This window comes from Etheostoma cragini, chromosome 7 (assembly GCF_013103735.1).
Source record: "Etheostoma cragini isolate CJK2018 chromosome 7, CSU_Ecrag_1.0, whole genome shotgun sequence".
Classification (NCBI taxonomy): domain Eukaryota; kingdom Metazoa; phylum Chordata; class Actinopteri; order Perciformes; family Percidae; genus Etheostoma; species Etheostoma cragini.
In genome coordinates, this window is record NC_048413.1 from 16431780 (window position 1) to 16454402 (window position 22623).

General features: G+C 38.6%; 3 protein-coding genes across 4 annotated transcripts; 1 reads left to right on the plus strand and 2 right to left on the minus strand.

Annotated features, from left to right (window-relative positions):
* Positions 1–149: 149 nt before the first annotated feature.
* On the minus strand, positions 150–9565 carry eps8l3b (EPS8-like 3b). Of its 2 annotated transcripts, none has more exons than XM_034876904.1 (18): positions 9456–9565; positions 7555–7682; positions 7239–7354; positions 7080–7144; positions 6832–6990; positions 6209–6358; positions 5900–5985; positions 5655–5788; positions 5349–5467; positions 5122–5260; positions 4695–4777; positions 4490–4564; positions 4211–4356; positions 2630–2864; positions 1267–1383; positions 1099–1187; positions 846–978; positions 150–349 (listed from the first exon to the last, which is right to left on the minus strand). In XM_034876904.1, the coding sequence occupies exons 2-18, from the start codon at positions 7590–7592 to the stop codon at positions 308–310; spliced, it is 1926 nt and encodes a 641-aa protein (XP_034732795.1). In that variant the 5' UTR covers positions 7593–7682; positions 9456–9565; the 3' UTR covers positions 150–307. The 2 variants fall into 2 exon arrangements, with proteins under 2 accessions (XP_034732795.1, XP_034732796.1); XM_034876905.1 differs by lacking the exon at positions 9456–9565 and adding an exon at positions 9296–9354.
* Positions 9566–9911: 346 nt separating this feature from the next.
* On the minus strand, positions 9912–15066 carry atp5pb (ATP synthase peripheral stalk-membrane subunit b). Its single transcript, XM_034876907.1, has 7 exons — positions 14809–15066; positions 13958–13994; positions 13695–13840; positions 13156–13319; positions 12904–13029; positions 11135–11314; positions 9912–10175 (listed from the first exon to the last, which is right to left on the minus strand). Exons 1-7 carry the CDS (start codon positions 14834–14836, stop codon positions 10098–10100), a joined length of 759 nt encoding a protein of 252 aa, XP_034732798.1. The 5' UTR covers positions 14837–15066; the 3' UTR covers positions 9912–10097.
* Positions 15067–15527: 461 nt separating this feature from the next.
* On the plus strand, positions 15528–21897 carry LOC117947724 (TRAF3-interacting JNK-activating modulator). The gene is made up of 14 exons (XM_034876906.1): positions 15528–15690; positions 16348–16803; positions 16900–17044; positions 17163–17247; positions 17338–17365; positions 17486–17515; positions 18249–18344; positions 19040–19111; positions 19326–19466; positions 19612–19749; positions 19832–19967; positions 20045–20187; positions 20807–20923; positions 21185–21897. The coding sequence occupies exons 2-14, from the start codon at positions 16381–16383 to the stop codon at positions 21383–21385; spliced, it is 1755 nt and encodes a 584-aa protein (XP_034732797.1). The 5' UTR covers positions 15528–15690; positions 16348–16380; the 3' UTR covers positions 21386–21897.
* The last annotated feature ends 726 nt before the right edge of the window (positions 21898–22623 follow it).

The following is a 22623-nucleotide window of genomic DNA, read 5'->3' on the forward strand; positions in this document are numbered from 1 at the left end:
AAATATATTATAGATGGTATAAGTTAATGCAAGTAAAAAATGGGGATGGATTGAACAAATGTCTACATAGTAACATACAATCAGTTAAAAAATTTACTTAGAATAACAAAGCACATAAGAGAATTAAGTAAACATTTATTTTAATTACCCACAATTATTGCTGCCGATGATACATTACACAAAGTATAACATGTCAAGTTTCATTTAGTAAAATGCTTTCCCTAAAGCAACAAATTTATGACAAGAGGATGAATTAGAAAATAATGCCAGATGATCTGTAGATGAAAACCCAAAGTGAAGCAGGACATTAGTAGTGGCCGTTGTACCGGCCCGATGGTTCACTGGCGAGCTGTAAGGAACAGGATGAACCATTATGTATGTGCGGCAGTTTGAAGTTGGGCTGAAACATTTTCCACAACGACTGAACATGCGCTCTTGCAGGTAAATTTCAATCCTCGAGAGTGCAACATACATAGAACTTATTAGAGCGTTTCTATGACCACAGTGGTAAACAAACTGCTGTGCTTACTGCACAGAAGGACAAAAAAACGAAAACGGAGGATTGGATATGTGTCATAAAAATGTCGACGCATACGGACATGTTCTGCTAGAGCTTTGTCAAACTGGTCAGTCGTTATTTTGAGAAGAAGTGAACCCAAACAGAAAGGGTCAGCTTTCTCATTTCACACTATAGCAGCAATTCTCAGACTGCATTACGATTTTTAGGTTACACATTCCAAAACGCAACACAGCGTAAAATCAATCTTGTGTAGTTTAAAGTGTTTATGTACTTGGTGGACCCTGTTTCTGCCCTTAGTGTGTGCATATCACATGGCATTACTTACGGCAATGGCTGATTTAATGGCCTGAAGCTGGAAGAAGACCTTGCCTCCTTCCTCAGGACACACAGTCCTAATCTCATCCTTGGTCATCCCCAGAAGCAGTTTACCAGTCAGCACCCCGAGGCTGGTCACAGTGCTGTACACAACAAGGCATTAAACAAACAATATCTGACTTAATCATGCAATACAAGTCTTATTTAGAGTACCAGCATTGTACAGCATAGCTCCCAGTCCCTCTGTACATTATTTTACTCACATTTTGGAGAAACCTTTGTACTCCAGCCATGCTTTAACCTCCGCAGGTGGGGAAGACATGTCCAGAGTCACAGGACCAGGAGTGTTCCTCTATGAGGGAGAGTGAAGAGAATAAAATATCTCATGTGAAATGTTGAGGGGTTATTCAGCAGAGCTATGTGTCACTTACCGGTAGATCTTCCACGGGCCCATCGCTCTCCATATGCTCCAGAACATTCTGAGGAACGTTGCCTTCCTCATTGAGAGCGTTACGAACAAGCCACCATTGCTTGGATTTTTGAACCACCTTAAAAAGCCCAAAGAACAAAAAACCTCAAGCACCTGAATGTCGATAATGGTAGGAATGATTGTGACCGCTGTATATATACAAATAGCTTCATGAAGAATTAAATAAGTACTTAACAAGTATAACGTGAACTTTTAAACATCTTTCTTAAAGGTCCCGTGACATGGTGCTCTTTGAGTCTTTCCCAAAATTCAGCCTTGGTGCAGAATTACAACCCCTTGTTTTCTTTTAATTTTCCAGCCAGTCATGAAATGCAACTCTTATCAACTGGAAACGTAAAGTATAGACAGTAATTGCACTGTTATCAGCCAGTGGTTAGTTTTATAGTTACAATAATGTCAGGCAATTATTTATTTATTATTCATTGAGGTCTATGGCTTGCGTTTGTACAATTTTTATCATAGGTACACTTCTGTGAGAGACGGAATCTAAAACAAAAATTCAGAAAATCGCATTGTATAATTTTTGAAAGTCTTTTTAAACTTTTTAAAAGTCTCCAGACCTGAATCCAATAGAAAATCTATGGAGGGAGCTGAAAGTCCGTATTGCCCAGCGACAGCCCCAAAACCTGAAGGATCTGGAGAAGGTTTGAATGATCTCTGTAACTGCAAACAATGGTTTCTGTACCAAATATTAAGTTCTGCTTTTCTGATGCATCAAATACTTATGTCATGCAACAAAATGCAAATTATTTAAAAAATCATACAATGTGATTTTCTGGATGTTTGTTTTAGATTCCGTCTCTCACAGTTGAAGTGTATCTATGATAAAAAATTACAGACCTCTACATGCTTTGTAAGTAGGAAAACCTGCAAATTAGCTGTTTAAATACTGTTCTCCCCACTGTATATACTAGGTAAACCCTTTTACTTTTCATACTTTAAGTGCATTTTGCTAGGAAAACTTATAAGCATACTTTTACTTTGAACAGGTTATGAATGTGGGACGTTTACTTGTAGTGGAGTATGTGCACAATGTGGTAGTAGTACTTTTAGTTAAGTAACATACATCATGAATACTGCTTCCAACACTGGTGACTACATCTGTCTTGTCTTTCTTTTAGAGCCAAAAAATTCTTTGGCATTTTTGTAATTAATTATTTAAAGTTTACGATGCCCAAGAAAATGCAAACCAGGGATTTGAACGACAGTCAAATGGACAATGATAACTATGCCATGATGGAGATGCTGTCAGTTTTGACAGTCAAAAACAATATCCAACTCCACTGACCATGTTTTCATCTCACCTGTACAACATCTCCCTTCATAATGCTCAGCTCTCGGTTATTCCTGGCCACAAAGTTGTAAATGACCCGCATGTACAGGGGTGTTTTACGGGGGCCGGCTGGTAAACTCTGGCTCTTCCTCATCGGACCGTCCCGACTAAGGAGTGGGGAAGGCGTGTGTGAGGGGGAAGGCGGCTGCCAGCCGTCGTAGAACTCGGGGATGTAAAGTGGGACATTGTCGTCCGGCCATCTGGACCTATGATGTGACAGGAGGGTAGGAAACTTAAATCAAGTTAAAAACTAAAGGAAGTATCTAATACTGAAGTGTAGAACAATTTCAAATTTTGCTTTACAATTAACTGTCTCAGAAATAATTGTGATTAACTATATAATTGTCTCTTTCAGTTAAATTAAAAAAATGTATAATTATTCAAATAAAATATATTATTTAATTACTTATTTTAAATCAATTAAAGTTTTGAATGAATCCTAGAATACATGTTGTGGTCATATCACTGTTATTATGTAACACAGATAATATAAAAAAAACAGGCCCACTGCCTATAATGTAAAATACACCTCTTTATTATCCTAAAACTACTTTCTAACTGTAGCCCAACTTGTAATCTTTGTTACTATGAACGTGCATAAGGCCTTAAGGCCATAAGCTCTGAGGCTAATGTTAGCAATTAATTGCGGTTAAACAAAGACAGCATAACTATGTAAACAAACTGACAATTATGTAATAACTGTTTCAGGCCTACTGAAGTGACATCTTGATTTTACGAAAAAGTTTTCTACAGTAATGAGCTTTTTCAGACACATCTGTGAGTCATGGATTTTAGGTCATTCAAGTATGACATATGTAACAACAGCAACAAAAACAACACAGTAAGAAGGCAGGTCCTGACATGTCATTAGGAGTTATAGATGTTTTATTCATAAAATGTTTTTGTACCACTTTCTAATGAGGTCCCCTTTATGATGAGTTTGTAAAATAAAATTAAAGTACTAGTACGACATTTTAGGGAACCTGCTTATTTGCTTTCTTGCAGAGAGTCTGAGGATATCGATACCACGTAAATATGAAGCTTGAGCCAGCAGATTATTAGCTTAGCATAAAGACGGGAAATGTAGAAACAGCTGGGTTGCACGAAGGTGAAAACATCTACATTTATATATTTATCCTCTATAATGCAGTTGTAAATGTTACTACAATTAAGGTGGTCAAACAAGCCATTAGAATGGTGTTACTGAAGAACTACTGATATAAAAAGACAAAGTAAGTGAGGGAAGTTAAACACCAGTTGGTCTAATTAATGGTTCATAACTAATCAATAAAGCATTTTAGTTAACAAGCGTCTCAAGCAAAAAGTACAATCTTAAACTGAAATTAGTGCTAGTTTAATAATAAAACACTCCTGTCTATCATGTTTTCCAAAGAACATGAATGCAGCATTAACCCTGAACTATATATTCATATCAGCAAACGCACACACTACGTCCCAGGTGTCTGTGCACTTAAAGGTGAACTTACAATCCGAGGACTATATACGAGAAGGTGACAAGCTTAGTGTGTGAGGGTTATAAAGGCCGCCATACCTGGGGAAGTTCCAGCAGTCTCCCAGAGACCTCCACAGCTGGTCTTCCTCCGGGTCGACGACCTGAGTGAGCAGCCGAAGGGCCGTCTCTGTCAGCAGGGGGGAGAACACAGTGGGGGGCAGGTCCGCAGGATACTGAGGCAGTATCTGTAGAAAAATGAAGGCAGTATCAACTTTCAAGGTCAAGAAAAATATGAACACACCTAGTGGAGTGACAATCACTGTAAATAATTGGTGCCTTGAAAGTAGCAGGCAAAAAAATAAGTTTAAAAGAGCTCACCATGCCTAAACTAGTGAAGAAGATGTGGACAAAGTCAGCAGCTGTGGGGCTGGTTAATGTCCCGTCCAGCTGGCCCTGTAATACAAAGAGCTTTTTGGTCACACTGCAGCCATCACGTATTTCAGTCAATACGTTAGAGAGTTCACCCAAAATCTTTCCAAACCACTCTGGTCAGTTTATCTGCGGAGGCATTTAAAGTATTTACCAGCAGATTGAATCCATACTTGATCTTTTGAAGACAGGAGACGTATTCCTCCCAGGGTGGCAGACTGTCAGCTGCTGCTGGTGCTGCAGGAGAAAAAGGAAACGCATCAGACGTGCTATCAGCATGTCAGCACCTTTAAGGAGGTCACTTCCCCAATTAAAAGCAAGCTTTGTCCACCACACGGAACAAACTTTCTCATTTTACAGCTATTAAAATATTTTTCTGAGTACAGATGAGGCAACAAATAGGCATACTAGGTTAGAGCCTCCACGACTACAATTGGTTGTTGTTGTTGAGGATTTTCAGAGATGAACTGATTCATGTAGTAGTTTGAGCAAACATTACAAAACGTTATTTTAATTAAGGTTAAAACTGTTGCTTTAATTATATTTGCCCTTGGAAAGATAAACTGGAACAAGGACATTACCATTTTTCTTAGATTTTTTCTTCCCAAACGCATGCTTGTTCTTGCTCTTGTCCTTTTGTGGTAGAGAAGAAGCATTTGCCGCAGCAGACACTTTGGCCATGAAGATCTCCAAATCGTTTATAACGTGGTTCAAAATGTCCTGTGAAAAGGAGCACACGCATCAAACAGATATAATTCACTACCTGTGACTTATAATTTGTGGAAACGGTTCAATTGACAGTACTGACTGTGTTCCTCTTCATGTTCATTTGCTCAGCAACATCTGGGCTACTCTGTGATTCATGAAGATCAGAATGGTGCATTGTTGCCTCTTGTGGGGGCAAGAAGGGTGGAGATGGCATATTTTCTACAAAGAAGAAAAAATAATTTTTGGAGACAAACATCAATGTTGACACAGTACAAAACCTACTGGATCGTTTATTGGTGAACCCATTCTATTTCCACAGAATGCATCCATTAACCTTTGAGGAACCTTAAAGGAGTTCTCCTCCATGATGAAAGATTTTTTTCATATGGATGCAATCCAGTCGTACCTGGTTCTCTGCTCCTCCACTGTGGGGGCGGGTGGTCCGGTGGTGGTGGGGTCCTCTCTCGCTGCACAGGACGAGGCCCAGCCTGCCGTAAACCTCCTGGAACATGTTGCCCGATGATGTTCTCAAGATTACTCCTGAGATCATCCACGAAAGACGACAGTTAATGCATTTTACGGCTCAATTTCTTTTCAATTAACGTGATTTTATCTCCCTTTAGACTGTATTCATGTGCTGTGACATTGTACCTGATGTCAGACTGATCTCTGCGTGGCTCCACAACGTCACCTCCTTTTTGCGCTGCCTTATCCAGATCACTCTTGACGACCCCTGCCTGGTAAAACAGACACGCTTTATATCAAACTCCTACATGACACCAGCAAACACGCTTGTTACGAAATAATGGTTTCAGGGAATGGCCTTGATTTCAAAGATTTTCACAATTGAAAATGACTATCACATCCTCCCTTCTCTGGAGCCTCCCTTCTTTGGAGGCTTTCAGGAGGTCAAAAATACAGTGAAGAGGTCACTGAGGGTGCTAGTGAAATGTGACTCACCCCAGTTTCCTCACACTGGAACATGAAGACCTGAGGGATGTGCTTGTTGTGTTGCTGCACAGTTACTGTCAGCAGAGAGTTGTAGGCACAGCTATCCAGCACAGCTTTGGTTTGCAGGATGCAGCTCAAAGGCAGCGACTCCAGCTCTGCCTACAGAATCAAGATTGAACAGAATAAGTGCAATGATGAAAGGTTCATGAAATACAGTTAATAATATTGAAAGTATTTACAAAGAGACAAAAGTGGAGCTACGACCCTCAAGTAAAGATTCCTTTATCTAGTTCTAGTTCTTATTTTTTAATGAATCTAAATTTCAGACGCCGAATACCTATCTCGGTCTTCACTCAACAACCAAAAGAAACCTGAGGGTCAATGATGGAATTAAGTCCAGGGATTTGTTGTTCTATCCCTGACAAGTCAAAATATGTTCACTGGGGCAGATACACACGTTATTTTTCACAGGCTGCGACCCGGGATGCTATAGACGTCTCATGTTAAATATAAACATAGCATAGCAAACACTTGGAATGAGATGTTCGACAATTAAGGTGGAATTTTATGATGTCCACATACAATCGTCCATGTGCCGTTGTTTAAATGTTCTGAATTATGTAGCTACTAACCTTGGTCTCGATATCACTGAGCAGAAGATATCCACCCTGAACCTCCATGATCATCTCCTGAGGCCACAGGCGACTTTTGGCATCCAGCCTCTTAAGCTTGGCCAAGCAGTCGTCAATCGTCTTCACTTCCTGGCCGTCCAGCTCACAGGTGAACAAGTGCTGCGGAGTCAATGTGGAGAAGTCATGGATGAAGAGAGGTTAAAGTTGTACTACGTGTCCATGCTGGTGCAGATTTCTCAATCACTTACCTCCACTCTGACTTGAAAGTTGTCAGGATGTTTGTTCAGTACCTCGGAGTACTCCTTTCTCTGCACTGATGGGAAGAAATTTGTATTAAAAAAAGGTGTGACATTTTGTAATCGGAAAAATGTAATAATTAGATGAGGTTTGTTTATGTCTGGGCATACTGTATATTGATTTTCCACTGGGTCTGGACATGTTGTTTCCCTGCAGTGGAGCACCCTTGAAGTCATCTTGTTGAAAAGCTCGCCTCTGCTGAGGGAGGTCCTCCTGTGAGAAACCCCTGAGGTACAGTATAGAAAGCAGTGATCGGAAGATAAACCACCAGCTGAACTGTAACCACAACACAGTGGCGTTGTGTCATGGAAAGGCTCAAGCTGGTGTTTACAGTGTTGTAAAAAAAAAAATCTAACTGGTACTTAAAGGCTTCAACAAATTAATTCTAGTAAATTGTTAACCTGAAAGGGAAATAAACGTACTGACCTTGGGGAATATGAGAAAGGTCCGTTGTTTCCAAACATTCTCAAACTACGTCTTTTTTTTTCTGGAAGTTTGTGTGTTGAAGAGTTAAAGCTTCAGATTGGTAAGAATTCCTTAAGAGGCACTCCAACCTGTAAGAGAAGAAGTTTCTCATGCTGGTAATCTGACACGGTATGAGTTGCAAAAATTACTCACATACGGACATACGGTTGCATAAACACACTCAAATGGATTTGTTAACTCAGTCAGAATAATTACAGATTTTGACATCTTAAAAGTAAACCATGTTAAAGGTTGAATTCACAAGCAATAAAATGAACCCTTCCCTAAGGTTCAGCTCTCACAGCACAACGCTACAGTCCCTTCTGGGTCCGGTATGACTTGTGTTTGATGGTGGCTTTTGCCCTTAGCTATCTCCGAGAGAAGGCATTCCTGATAACGTTCAAATAACATAACTCAAATCTATACCTAATGGCATATTAGAATAAATGAAAAGTTATAAAAAACTAAATTAAGTTCCTGGTTTTAACTTTACTCTTTACATAAATGGTATTGATATAATGAGCAGCAAATGTACTAATAGGCACATTAGACAATGCTTTTTAAATTTAGACGAACGAAGAAGAAAATAACACCTTGTGGGAAATCCTTCTGGAATTGTCATTTTACTGATCTTAACCAGCATAGGGCGTGGCTTGTTCCTTTTAGATATGGTATCACAAACAAAGTTAGGGAATTACATTTGAAAATATTGCCCTATATATATATATATATATATATATAGATATATCCTACAAACCTGTTTATCTGAAAATCAATGCCTATTGATGATTATTGTAGCTTTTGTAAGACAGAACAAGAATCGTTAACACTCCTTTTTTTATGGCTGTTCATTCTTTACAACTTTCTGCAAAAGTTTGGAAAATGATATGGTATCTAAAACAACACATGCAATCACACTTGAAGGGAATCATTACCTATTGTGACGGTAGAGATAGCTATTTATGTAATATTTAAGTCTCTTTATCTTATTAGGTAAGTTCCATATTCACAAAGCAAAGTTTTACAAATCAACACCATGTTTTAAACTATTCCAAATTGAAACAGACATGTACTTTGAGTCTCTTAAATTGGTATCAGATAAGAAATGTATTTTAATAACTGATATCTACTCAGTTACTAAATTAAGAACTCCTGCTGTCAATATTATTTAATGAAGTTTGCAAGTCTGTCGCTTCTTTACAGATTTATTTTTGTATTTGTCTGTTTTATTACTACTTGTACTTTTTTTGCACAATTTTATATTTACGGACTGTGATAAATGAATATTTGTAATTTGATTCCTACATTTAAAAAAATAAGTGTTAGAAAACTTAAGATAGATTGTGATTACACTACAGTTTACTATTTACCATTACATTGTGATTGTCACGTGGCTACAGTGGGTGCTATTCAGCAAAAGTTGCATAGCTTTGCTTTAATATTAACTAAAATGCAAGCAGAAGCAAATATAAAGCACAAAGAATGCACATTCAACTACTAAAAATCACATCAATGAACAGAATCAGTAATGATTAATCTGTCCTGGAAATTTTACCTCCTTTACCAAAACAAATTGTAGATCAATAAAAGTGTATTTTGTAACAGACAGAAATCATAACACAAAAACCAAACACCTGCTCCCGTTCAGCAACAAGATGTAAACACAAGTACACACATTATGGTTGAAATCCATGTCACATACCTCCTGGACTGAATGTAGGTTGCAAGAGGAGTTTCCTGTCAACACACCACTTTCTGCTAGACAAACATTTCCATTTCTGAGGAGGACATATTGCCACAGTTATTCAAGCTCCTATATTAAAACCTCTAATCAAATCACCTTTACGTAATGTATTCATTACCTGTTACTGCCAGCTCTGCTCCAGTGTCATCCTTCCCTTTCTAAATAGATTTTTTACCAAGCAGAAAGCATCTGCTCCTCTCGCAGACTACCGAGACAATTTCCTTGACTTCCTGCACACAGGCACAAGGATCAAAGTGCAACGATCCGAAGGGCGTGACGCATCAAGAGGCTTGGCCCAATTTGTCATTTGAGGTAAGGGGAAAGGCAATGTATCCGTGGCTCGTTATGAGTCCAAAGGTTTTGAATGCCTCACAGTATCTCCTCCAGAGTGATCAAAGGTCTTAAGTGCTCCAGATGATGCTTTTTTCCCTTTTTACAATTATCTAGCTCAAGCCTAATCTATTATCATGGCTATAAAACGGTGGTGACTGTAATTATCTTCCTTATTCACACCCAACGTCACCGACAAAATACATACGCATATGCTTGAATTGCAAAAACACAAACTAGCCAGTTGAAGTTGGATAAGAGAACCATTTATTTTACCATCAGCTGACGTGTAAATACTGTACACACCCATGACATACTGACAGAGACAGTCTTTAAAGAAGAAATAGTTTATTCTGTAAATAAAAGTTAATGTCTCTTATTGGGACCATGAGTTGGGGATTAGAGAAGTCTTCTCTGAAGACTTGACAGTTTAGGCTGTAGCTTTGGCCTGAGTGGCCTTGGCCAGAACCTTCAGGTCTGTGATGCACTTGGCGATGCTCTCTTTCTCCTAAAAAAAAAAAAAACACAGATATAAAGCGTCACTTGTTGATATCTGTACAACACAGTAAGAACAGGGAATACAGTTTATCAAGAAAACCCTAATAACTTATTCACAATAAAGATCATTTTATGGTTGTGGTTCTTTAAGAACCATGTCACCTCATGGATTAAATATAGATAATTTAGTGTTTTCTGCAAGGTACCTCTACTTAAAACAGTTATGTTCAGAATAATAGCGGTGGGTTTAAAAAAAGTGACTAATGTTCAAAATCCTTAGAATAGCTTTTAATTCCAATATATCAATGCATTGGTACCGGGCAAATTCAATCCCAAATCAAAGCATGACCAGGATTAATCAAGTTTGTATATTGTTATACCTATACAGTATACATACATATACAAGTGAAGAAAAAGGAACAATAGGCTGTTTGCATTTTTAACAAACTCAAACATTTACTGTTCAAACTGAGAAAAAAAAAAGATTTTTTTTATATATATATATATATATATATATATATAGTAAATGTGGAATGTGGAATGTCTGAGCAAATCTAACATGACAATTTAAAGGGGTCCCTTCTAAACTGAATTTGTGAACATGATCAAGGAGCATTATGTGTACCATACAACTTGGTGTGTGTTACTTTTCTATATAATCATTCAGATTTTTATCATTTTGTCAGAAAACTATTCTTTTTGTTCTGTTAGCCCAGTTTATCCTACAGGAGTTTACAAAACAGGATTGAGGTTTGATATCCAGGCCTGACAGTGAAATTGTCGAGCATGAAAACGTGGCACTTTTCTAAATTGTTCATTAACTTAAGCAGGGAATGTAAATTTCAAATTAAACTTAATTTCCCTAACAACTAATGAAACAGTATACTCTATTTTCACGTATGTTAACATCCAAACTAAGAAGCATCATATAGCTTGAGGCTTCAGACAGTTTGTCACAAAAAGACTGACCTGCTGTGGCGTGATGCTGCTGACAACACTCTTCTCCACCCAGTTGACCATGTGCTCCTGCTCCATCCGGGTGTGGAGGTTCTGCAGAGCCACCTGGTAGTCCAAGCGCCTCTTCACCTCATTGGTCACCATGTGTAGCCTCTCTCTGTAGTTGGTCTCCAACAGCATGGCCACATTGTTCTGAGAGTAAAAGGGAAGTCCAAGGCCATTATTGAAGCAAAGAAGAAAAACATTAATATAACTGGCTTTTTCTCAACTTTGGTGGCTGGAGTAGTTGCAAGAATTTAATTATGAACTGTATATTTTAAACAGACAGTAAATATATCGAGAATAGCGAATGCATCACTGCAATTCAGTGAGACAGTTGGCTGGTGTGATACAGTGTTGACTGTAATGACATTTATTTATGACTCATTTCATTTATGGACTCTTATATTTTGGATATATTGATTTGTTTTTCTTGTAGTATTGCAGCTCCACACATTCATAGTAGCAGTTTCTTTGGCCAATTTGTGATGTTGCAATTTTTACTTGTTACCAGCAGAGGGGGATACATGTCAGATCACAATGATGCTGCAAGCTTTGAGCAATTAATATGGATTGGTATGTACAGTTCTCAAAGGTTTGCATACCCTTGAAGAATTGGTTATTACAATCTATCTATCTATCTATCTATCTATCTATCTATCTCTTGTGTAAAGAAAACATGAGTGAGGAGGCAAAACAAGTTTTTTATCTGTTATAGGATTCACATTGAAGTGTAGGTCCTAACAGAATGGCACAATCATAAAACAAAACATGGCATCAAAGAAAAAAAATAAACCAACCACTTTTCAAAAGTCTACATAACCTTGGTTCTTAATACTGTGTATTGCCACCTTTAACATCAATGACAGCGTGCAGTCTTTGGAATAGTTGACTATGAGGCCCCGGATTCTTGCGGGTCGTATAGCTGCCCATTCTCAAAATCCCTCCAGTTCGTACAAAGTCTTTGCTCGTCTTGCATGAACCGTACGTTTCAGATCTCCCCAGAGTGGCTCGATGACCTTAAGGTCATGAGACTGTGATGGCCACCCCAGAACCTTCACCTTTTTCTACTGTAACCACTAGTGGGTCAACTTGGCCTTGTGCTTGGGGTCATTCACGTGCTGGAAAGTCCAAGAGCATCCCATGCGCAGCTTCCGTGCAGAAGAATGCAAATTGTCTGACAGTATTTTTTGATGACATGCTGCATTCATCTTGCCATCATTCTTCACAACATTCCCTGTGCCTTTAGAGCGCACCCCCCCCCCCCCCCGAATGTTCTTTTCTACTCCCCATGGCTTAATATCTAGCCTGCTTAGTGCATCCTCGTGAGAGCTCAAAAACTCATGGACTATTTATACACAGACAATAATTGCAATTTACAAAGCCACAGGCATGGGAAATAACCTTTAATTGCCATGTTCACCTGTGTGTCACTTTGAGTGCCCGTAACAAGGCCAAACATTCAAGTGTATGTAAACATGTGATCAGGCCATTTGTTTTTTTTCTGTTATAATTATTGTTTAAAAAGCAGCGAAACAACTATGTAAAAAGATATGTCTTCATATGATTACTATGCTTGAATCAAAGACAGTTAATTTACATGATGAGTCCTTTTTAAAATTTGCCAAAATTTCAAAATGTATGCAGGGTATGCAAACTTAGGAGCACTCTAAATATGAATCACTATATTATGACTAATTCATATATTATAAAATAAAAATGGACCAGTCTATGCTGCTTACCCTCTTAGCATTGAAGAGCATTGATCTTCCCTCTGCTCTCCACTGTTCCTTCTTCTCATCCTCAATAGCCTGAGCCAGGCTGGCCATGGCAAGGTCTTTGACCTCCTGAGCCTTGGCCACTTTCTCCTGCAAACACCCAGAGAGCAGTGCTTTAACAATAAACAACAAAAAACTATTTGATCTGAAATCTGAAATTATCCATTTATTAACCCGAAATGATGAAAATACAAATCTGCATGGTTGCCAGCCTACCTCATTCAGTTTGTCAGCAAAAGCTGCAACACTTGGACCAAATTTCTTGACACCATAGATGATGACGGCACCGATGGAGGCAGCAGCAAAGGTCTCATGGTTGATGACATAGATTTCCTTGGAAAGCATGTAGAGGAGGAGGCCAGTGCCCAGCATGTAGGGTCCTAGTGAGAAAAAGACAAATTTAGTTGTTTTTTTTTCATTGTAAATGAAATAGTGTTCATGCAGCAGCTTATTTTTTCATGAAATTTTAAAATTCTGAGATATAAAGCATTTAAAGCACACTAAAAATAACCCATACATATATCCATATGCACAGTAGGAGTGCGCACACACAATGTGCTACTGTCAAATGTCAGATTTTATCAAATTAAATGTGGGACAAAGTATTTATATCTTGCACATACTATGCCTTACTGAAAAATTTGAGTTGACTTGTTTAAGTATCGATGGAATAACCGGTAGAATACTCAACTACTAAAATAATCAATAACTGCAGCCCTAAACCCAAAGCTGACTCTTAATTTCTGGTTACTGACCTGTGACTCCAGTTTTTGGGTACAAGAGCTGAAAAATCTCCTCCGGGAAGATGCCATGACGAACTTTGCCTCCCTTCTCTGGCAGAGGGGGCACAGGGGCCTGACTCTGGGACGATGTGTGCAGGGAGCGGGACGCTTGGACCAGACTGTGGGAGACATTATTAATAGCTTATTTTTAGGATATAGTGTTTAGATTAGTTATTGCCAAAATGTATCATTGCGTTAGTAACAAATACAGTAAATAAATTCTGAAAGACACATACCCAGCTCCAAGGGGACCGCTGCTTTTCAGGCCACTGGCTGCAAATAGGAGAATAGATTTAAATAAAGTGCTGCAATTAGCCAATGCTTGTGTGTGTGTGTGAATGAGTTCATTTATGTTAAATCTTTTGATTATAAACCTGTTTTAATTAAAAGCTTACCATTATAACCTTCATGGAGGTTGGATATATTGCAGGACTGATGTATTAGCTAAGTGGAACTAATAAATTGGCAACGAAGTGTTTATTATGACAAAAGTCATTACAATGACATGTCAACAGAAACTGATCGTTAGAGGATGAGGCCATTTCAATACCTGAGGATAGCATAATATTAACTAATAAAAATGTCTGATAGCAACTAAGCAGGCTTCAAACGAATATGGGAAAAAATTTAAATAAACATTTTTGGTTTTGCTATGTGAAGCCTTTGGAATTGTCCTTACTACAAACGTAAAGAGCACAAAACCGACCAACGCTGTCAAAAGGTGACATTTACAGAGTGCAGAGCTAACGCTAGCTAAAGTAGTTTGTTTGCTACAATAAGCTATCGCCCTCTTACTTAACTGTAGTTATGTCTTCTAGAAAAACATGAAATGCAGCACAGTCAATAGTGTCACAAAAAAACAGTTGACATAAAATATATCAGCAATAGACAGTTTCAGAGCGTAGCTATACCTTGCTTGTACCTATGCTAGATACTTAAAGCTAGCATTAGCATGTCTCTCATTCAATGTGCGGCCTTCACTTTACCCTTCAGCTTCAAATTAACTTTAATTTCTCCTGCTTGACAGTTTGATTATGCCAGAGCTAGGGGAGTTTAATTATTTAATAAAAGCAAAAGGAATGCATACCTGACACAATAACGAGCCTTGACAACATGTTTGAAGGATGAAGTGTCGAGTTCTTTCTACACAGGGCACCCTTGTTTCGGCCTCTTCTTGCCCTTCTGCAAAGAACCACAAGGCTGGCGGAAACACGAGATATCCGCCTGAAACATCGCGAGACTAGAGTGATTGTAGTTTTGAGAGCGACCGCTAGATGGCGCTTTACACAAAGGGAGAAATATGTCACTGTCCTGATCTTGAATTAGTATTGATTGAGGTAATTAAGGTAGGCTACTGAAGGAGAGATTTTGAGGTTAAACATGATGCTTGGATACAGAGTTTTTGGTTTAAGTATTCTTGAAAATACTCAAGACTTTAATCAAAACTTACACCAAGTAAAATAGGCTAACATGAAGTCAGTCAGTTTAATGCAAATGACTCACACACACACACACACACACACACACACACACACACACAGGCAGAAACACCACCAGCAAATTATGAAGCTGATGTCATTAACTGCTTCATCAGATCAGAGTATTTAACCCGTTTTAATGAAAATTTAAAATAATACATAAATAAACAAAAAAAGTAAATTTCCAAGAGGCAACCACACACCGCACAGCTCTCCCATGTGGTGTGTTTTATCCCAGCCTGTCTGGGTCTGTGTGTAATCTTGGGGCCCACCCGTGTATGGCATCAGTTTGATGCGAGTGGCTGGTGAGATAGAGGAACATATGACGCTGTGGTTCACTTCACTTCCTGTAAAAAATAATGCTCAACAGAAACAGCTACATGTAGAAGAAAGACAAAACCCCCTTGCACTGGCTCAGAAGAGAGAGAAAATGGTTGACTTCTTAATCACCTCATGAAGACTTTTTCCTAATGAATGAGATGGCGTTGTAGGTAAGATCTATCACGCTTATTAAGCAACGTTTTATCTTTGTATTATCTTCCCTCCACGACCTCAATCAACACTTGCCAGGGTCTAGTCTGTCTTTGACAACTCTGATACTCAGTGTTACAGAAGCTTTCTAACAAAATGCATCAACAATACAAGCACTGCAACTTCTAAACTTCTACATTGCATGTACAATTACTGCTACTAAAAGTACTACTGTATGAGCTACTGCTACTACTACTGCTGCTTCTATCACAACTGACCCACATGGTTCACAAAGAAAATGCATTTCTGTGCAACACAGATCATCCTTAATTTAAAAGATACTGTTAATGTTTTGTATTTGCTTTCTTTTAGTATACATTATTTTCCTCTGTTTAGGTACAAGTCTCTAGACATTAAACTATCAGGACAAGGGTTTGAGAAATACAAATGTATACCCTCCAAGTTTTAGGGTATATTTCAAACAGTGTTTTCTATGAAAATGAAAAAATAAAACTATACAAGATATAAAAATAAAAATATACAGTATATATCTGCACCTACATCACTTCATATTTTTCAGCCAACTATGACATATCTTACACATAAATTGTTTACATACTATATATTTCATCATTAGAAATGGTTATAATCCATCTCCTGATAAATTTTCACTGTAGGCTCGAGGCACGGTAACAGCCAGAGGAGCTGCCATGGACGCCCTGGCGATCACTGGAATACAGCTCTCCCAAGTGAAACACTTTGACCAAATGGTGGACATCAGAGCAGAAAAGCGTGAACACCTGCGAGGACGTAACAACGTGACATCATGTCGCAGCCCTACGAGAGAGTTTGACACAAGACTGATAAAGAATACACTGAAGGAAAAGAGGCATCTTGAGTTTCTGAGGAGGAGATCAGTGAGCCCAGAGCCGTGTGGTTTGAATACTACAAACTTTTTTCCCAGGGGAAAACCTTCAACAAAGACATTTTCAATGAAACATCACAGTTCAATCAGCAAGTCAGAGGCATTGCACACAAATGTTCAAAATACTCCTACCACTAATGGGAAGCATCCAATGATGATTTTAACACCAAATAGCAGCATAAGTGATGGTTCAAGCACCAGCAACTGGGTAATATACTTTGGTGTTAGTATTATTGTGTGTTTCATCTTTCCACGTCTACAGGGAATGACACCTAGATCTTGTTCTCTCTCCTCATTTCCTCAGGCTTCATTATGGTCAGAACAGACAACACTGATGAGACAAGAGAAGGGCCTTGCAAGAAAGCAAGTATCTACCTCCACACAAGCGACAAACGAATCAAACCAGCACAGGATAAAAAGCTCAGATAAAAGAGAGAATAGCATGAATGGTAAATGGCTTGCCTAGTTGCATAACATTTTGACAAGAGACTGTCAAATAATCTTTAATACTTATAAGATTTGATACCTATAAGATTGTTTCTGTTTTTTTTCCCTTTTTTCTCAAAGCTCAAAAGACAAGCATCAAAACGTTTATCCAAACAGAAAATATTATCCAAAAAAAGATAGTGCAAGAGACCAGTGTGCAGACAGTGTAAGTTGAATTTATATATCAGATCTGATGTCAGATGCAGCTGTGATTGGTGTTTTATATTTCTATAATAAGATATTTTCTTCTGTGCAGGTCTGGTCTTGTCACTGTCAAGGAGTCAGTAAGTTTCAAATTGTTGCTTCATTCACTGTGGTTTTAAGTCTAAATTGCATATTAGCAGAAAAAAAAAGATTTAATTAAATGTAACTGTTTTTACTGTCTATTATCTTTCACATAATAGGATCTTCAGAAGTTAACTGACTACTTGCAGGTAAACAATTTTTTCCTTAAGTAATCCTGCTGTTGGTGTGTTCTTTAAATCACTACGACAGATGAAATAACACATTCTTGCTATAATAAATGAAAAGTTGAAATTCATCCATGTTACTTACCCTTTCTCAGTTAAACACACTTGAGAATATTACTAATGCAGCCTCAGTTGTTCAAGCTATGTCAGCGAACTGACATTACTGGAATAAGTTTGTGACTTTTTGCTTCTTGTGCTTCTAATACATTACATTTTATAATTTGCTATCATCCAGTACTTTGTGTCATCACTTGTGGCTACAGTTGCCGTTAGTAAGAAACAGATAGTTTTTCTTTGTTTGAAGCTGCCGCATTGTCTGGACGGTTATGGTGGCTTTTATTTATTTATCATCTATTGTTAGCCTGATTTAACTCACAGTAACTGAAATAAGTTTGACTGAATGGCTCTTCTATATTTTCTGTTTATATCTCCTGAAGCTGCAGTAAACACCATGGTGTGTGACGTTAATTGTAACTTTTTTGTTACTTTATTGTTACTTTAATTATTACATGAAAAGTTACTTTTCATGTTTTGGGACCAAAATGGAAAAGTATTAGTTTTATTTTCACGGATTACATGAGATAACTGATGTAGTGAACATAATTTTAATATCAGATTAAAACCTGAGCAGAAGATGCTGGGTTGGTATTTGCATGTTGTTGTAGCTATCGCTCATCTGCCATGTGTTTTCTGCCAGGAGGCCCTGTGGAGAGAGGAGGCCATGAAGAAGAAGCTGGCAGCCCTCCAGGAGAGCACATCAAATCTCATGAACTCCTCCAATAAAATATGGATGGTAAGACTCTCACTTAATACTCATCGAGCACACCACAAGTGTTTCACAGTCAACGTCTCCAAATACCAAACACATATCTCCTATTTATAAGGGTATGTTGTTTCTTTGGTTCCCTGGTAGATATTACACTGAAAATGTATTTTTCACAGTTTCGTGCACAGCAGTGTATGGCAGCTGCTACTTCAGGAAGGCCTGTGCAGTTTGTGGTTTGAAACTTCCTGCTTCCGCTCTAGCTTAAACTGCATAGGACGAGTGCAAGCTGTCATTCTTCTGCAGGAAGGGCGTGTCAGTCAGCAGCTATTAGAGGTGCTAAGCATCCTCATTAGCTCTCTTTTGGCCACTCTGGCTGTAATTGAATGGAAGGGAAATATTGGTGTTTCCCTTTTTGTTTTGTTGATTTTTTTTATTTAAGTTTGAACAGCTGTTAATAGAAGATGATGTAGTTTAAATAATGTGTGCTTTTTCATTCTCACTCAGGTATGTCATTCTCAGACAACTTGTTACTTTATATATATTTTTTAACACAAGCAGATACTGTGATCTTTCTTGTGGTTCACTCATACTGCACGTTCCCTCTGTGCACCAGTAAGCGCAGACATTAAAAGAACATGCTGTTACAGATTCTGGTAGATGAACCATTCATTTTTCATCTGCAGGCTGCAGCGTGACAGTCATTTCCTTTCTAACCCACACAGGCCCGCTGCAGTGAAGACCTGCTGAGAAACAAGATCAAGGCTCTGGAGGCACAGCTGCAAGTCTGCCTGCAGGTAAGAAAATCAGCTGGTGGTAAAGTGTTTTAAATGTTTTCTTTTAAATATTATTTCTATGCAACAACCTGCGCATTTGGTCGAACAGACAACTTGCTTAACACTTCCAATCTGCCATGCAGGGATGGTGCAGTGTGCCTCCTTCATGGTTATGGCTTGGTCCTCACCCTGTAGGTGTCTGTAGGTGTAACTCAGTAGTGTTGTGTCCTTATAGAAGTTTCCCAAAGATGGAGTGAAGAAGCTGGTGATACAGATGGAGAAGCAGAAACTGATGTATGAGGAGAGGACCCTGGTCGCTCTGCAGAAGGTCACACAGGAGAAAACTGAAGCGCTCAGCCAAGCTGCAACAATGCAGGTCAAATATAGCTTTAAATTAACTTTTGACAATGCTGAAAGACACATCGATGTCATTAACCTATTTCAGTTTTCTAGTGATAAATGTGTTCTGTTGACACATTGCAGCTAGATTGCTAAGGTACTTTGTATTTTTTTGCCAGTAGGAAGCGCTAATTACAGCGAAGGCAGAGGCACAGAGGTGGCAGAGCCTTTGTGAGCAGCTGAAGCTGACGTCTGGACAGCTTAGGGAGAACCAACACCTCAGTAATGACCAGCTGCAACAGTTGCAGAGCCACGTGGAGGTACAGTATGGACAGTTGGACCAGGCGGATGGCCAGAAGTTTCAATGTAAATGGTTGTGAAAAACGTTTGTGTCCTGTGCAGCTGTGCAGAGGCAAAGAGGCCGAGCTGACGGAGGAGGTGGTTTCATTGAGACAAGAGAAGAAGGAGCTACAGTACAACATTTGTGTTCTGAAAGAGGACAACCAGATTTTAAGAGAGGAAATCCAGAACCTCAGAGGCAAGACATTCAGAACTCAGAGTCAGAGTTTCAAATACAAGATAAATCCTTTATTTAAACTGCTTTCTGTTTCCTAGATTGCAATGAGAGCCAGGACTTAATGATGCAGGGGCGTCTGACATCAGAGGAAGCAGAGTCACAACTGACGGCAAGGAGGAAGTCTCAGGTGGAGGAGCAGCTCCGTCACACTCAGGAGAAACTCCAACTCAAAGAGAGAGAGGTAAAGTTGAAATATCAGTGTACTGCAGCACATTCACAAGCTTTGTGTTTGGTTTGCTTTCAAACTGCCACACTGGTCATAATTGCAGTTTTGTCTTTCACATAAAGCTAGCTTCTCTAATGTGATAAAACTATTAAAAACGATTTAGGATTTCCAGCTTACACACTCATTCTGCTAAATTGAGACTAGTTGTATACTAGGTCACATTCAAGTCACAAGTTAAAGGCCAACATGTTCCTTTCAGAACTATTTGTGGGTCAACTCTGGGTCTTCAGAGTGAGGGAGACTAAGCAAATGTATGATGCGTAACAAAATGCTTGGGCCTGTGTGTCTGTCTCCAAAGGTCCCTGGAATTAGATAACGCCACCAACACACACACATACATACACACCCACACACACAGACACACACAAAATTCTGGCACACATTTCGTATTACTTGCCCTTTTTCATGGAGAACATTTTAGAGATGAAAGTAAATTTTGCTATCTCTGGCTTTACACACATATCTTTAAAGATAACCTGCATTCTGTGTGTGTGTGTGTGTGTGTGTGTGTGTGTGTGTGTGTGTGTGTGTGTGTGTGTGTGTGTGTGTGTGTGTGTGTGTGTGTGTGTGCCAGTGCAAGGAGCTGCAAACGGAGCTGCATGCCATGGAGCAGGAGTGTCAGTCCAGCCAGGCCCGGCTGTCGCAGTGCAGGGACGAGCTCCGGCAACTCAGCCACCGCCGCAAGAGACCGGTGAGCTGTGTGTGTGTGTGTGTGTGTGTGTGTGTGTGTGTGTGTGTGTGTGTGTGTGTGTGTGTGTGTGTCCCTACTCTCAAATGATCTGATTTGCCCTTACATTGTCATTGTCACATTTTCTGTACCAATTTATTGTGCTTCAGTTTTGCTGCAGTGACCAATTCAGCTACAACACAACACCAGCAATGATGACTATGATTCCCTGCTTGCATGTACATTACTATGTATAACTTTGACATTTCTTCTCTCTTTATTTAGACGCAATGTGGCTCCTGGTGGAAGATGTGTGTGTTCTTCCTACTTCTCCTTGCTGTGGCAGGGGTTGCCATGTTGTGGCTGTGGCATCCTCCTTTCAGGGAGCAAGTTGAAGACCTGTACTCAGACATAGAAACACGCATTGAAGACTATCTCATGGACATGGCTTCTCCTCAACACTCAGGCTGTTTTAGACCGATATGATAATGTCACTGCCATGAACATAATTTTTCTTATTTTGTAGCTTTTCTAGGATGTAGTTTGTTGATATTTTTGTATTTCATTCAATTTGTATTTCACTCAAAGTGTGTGTGAAAATGTTGTGTTGACATGTGTAGGATGTTTGCAGAAAGAAACTGAAACCAAATAAAATGTCACTGGTTAGATTCTGGAGTTAATGGTGCATTGGGTTAAGTTTAATGGAAAATATGTGAGAGCTCCGTGGTGAAGAAATTGTGAAGAAGGGACTTTACTTATGTTGGTAAGAATGGACAGTTTCTCTATTTTATAAACAAATCATCATCCACCGACCAACATTTACTCCCCTTTGGATAAGATCTCCTCCTACTTCCAGAGACTAAAAGTTCCCATGTACCACTTGACTCATCCATACTTACCTAACGTCTGTATTACTCCTACACTGTCTTACAAATTCCTAACTTTTTCATATCAACATAGTGTAATTTATACAAGTAAAAATGTGTTTAAGAGAAGCTGCCTGAGCCACAGACCGTTGTTTCTAGGAGACTCGCTTCAACTACTTTATGTAGGTAAACAAGCAATAATTAACATTTGTGTACTAACAAGTATTGGAAGACAAATGTAGATCCTTTACTTGAGTAAAAGTAGCAATACTACTACTACTACACTGACTATACTCAATTAAAGATTGAATTGAAGAAATTAAAGATTCTGCATTTAAAATTGTACCTAAGTACAATATTATCAGTAAAGTTACAAAAGTACTGAGAACAATAAAAGTAAAAGCATTCTTTATGCTGTCATTTATATTTTTATACATTATAATGTATAATGTATCATTACTGAGGCATTCACATGCACTTTATTGTAGCTGGTTGAGCTGTTTTAAATACTATATAAAAATATATAAAATGGTACATGAGTACAGTACTTGAATAAATGTATTTCATCACATTTCACCAATGCAAAAAATGTTTGTTATTGCATTTAAACAAGATAAGCTTTTGTCAAGTGTATCAATAATGACTTATTGTTTTATCATTGGTCACCAATCACCATATTTCAAGAGCAGAGCTACAGTAGAAGATGTGTTTCTATTTCACCTCTTTTTATTGAATTTTAAATTATAATAGCAACAATGCCAAAAATAAGACAGATATACAATTAACTTATTTAAGTATAGATTTTCTGAATGGCCAGGTTTTATTTTGGATTCACTTGGCCATATTACTAGATATTAG

Excerpts from the sequence above, each read along its gene's own strand:
- eps8l3b (XM_034876904.1), bottom strand. The coding sequence starts at position 7,592 with ATGTTTGGAAACAACGGACCTTTCTCATATTCCCCAAG. Across the intron at positions 5,468-5,654 it reads GTGGAGGAGCAGAGAACCAG|AAAATATGCCATCTCCACCC; the intron begins GTACGACTGGAT and ends TCTTCTTTGTAG. Across the intron at positions 2,865-4,210 it reads GACTGCTGGAACTTCCCCAG|GTCCAGATGGCCGGACGACA; the intron begins GTATGGCGGCCT and ends GTCACATCATAG.
- atp5pb (XM_034876907.1), bottom strand. The coding sequence starts at position 14,836 with ATGTTGTCAAGGCTCGTTATTGTGTCAG. Across the intron at positions 13,995-14,808 it reads AAGGCTCGTTATTGTGTCAG|CCAGTGGCCTGAAAAGCAGC; the intron begins GTATGCATTCCT and ends TCCTATTTGCAG. Across the intron at positions 13,030-13,155 it reads TTGCTGACAAACTGAATGAG|GAGAAAGTGGCCAAGGCTCA; the intron begins GTAGGCTGGCAA and ends GGGTGTTTGCAG.
- LOC117947724 (XM_034876906.1), top strand. The coding sequence starts at position 16,381 with ATGGACGCCCTGGCGATCACTGGAATACAGCTCTCCCAAGTGAAACAC. Across the intron at positions 17,366-17,485 it reads TTGTCACTGTCAAGGAGTCA|GATCTTCAGAAGTTAACTGA; the intron begins GTAAGTTTCAAA and ends TTCACATAATAG. Across the intron at positions 19,467-19,611 it reads GCCAAGCTGCAACAATGCAG|GAAGCGCTAATTACAGCGAA; the intron begins GTCAAATATAGC and ends TTTTGCCAGTAG.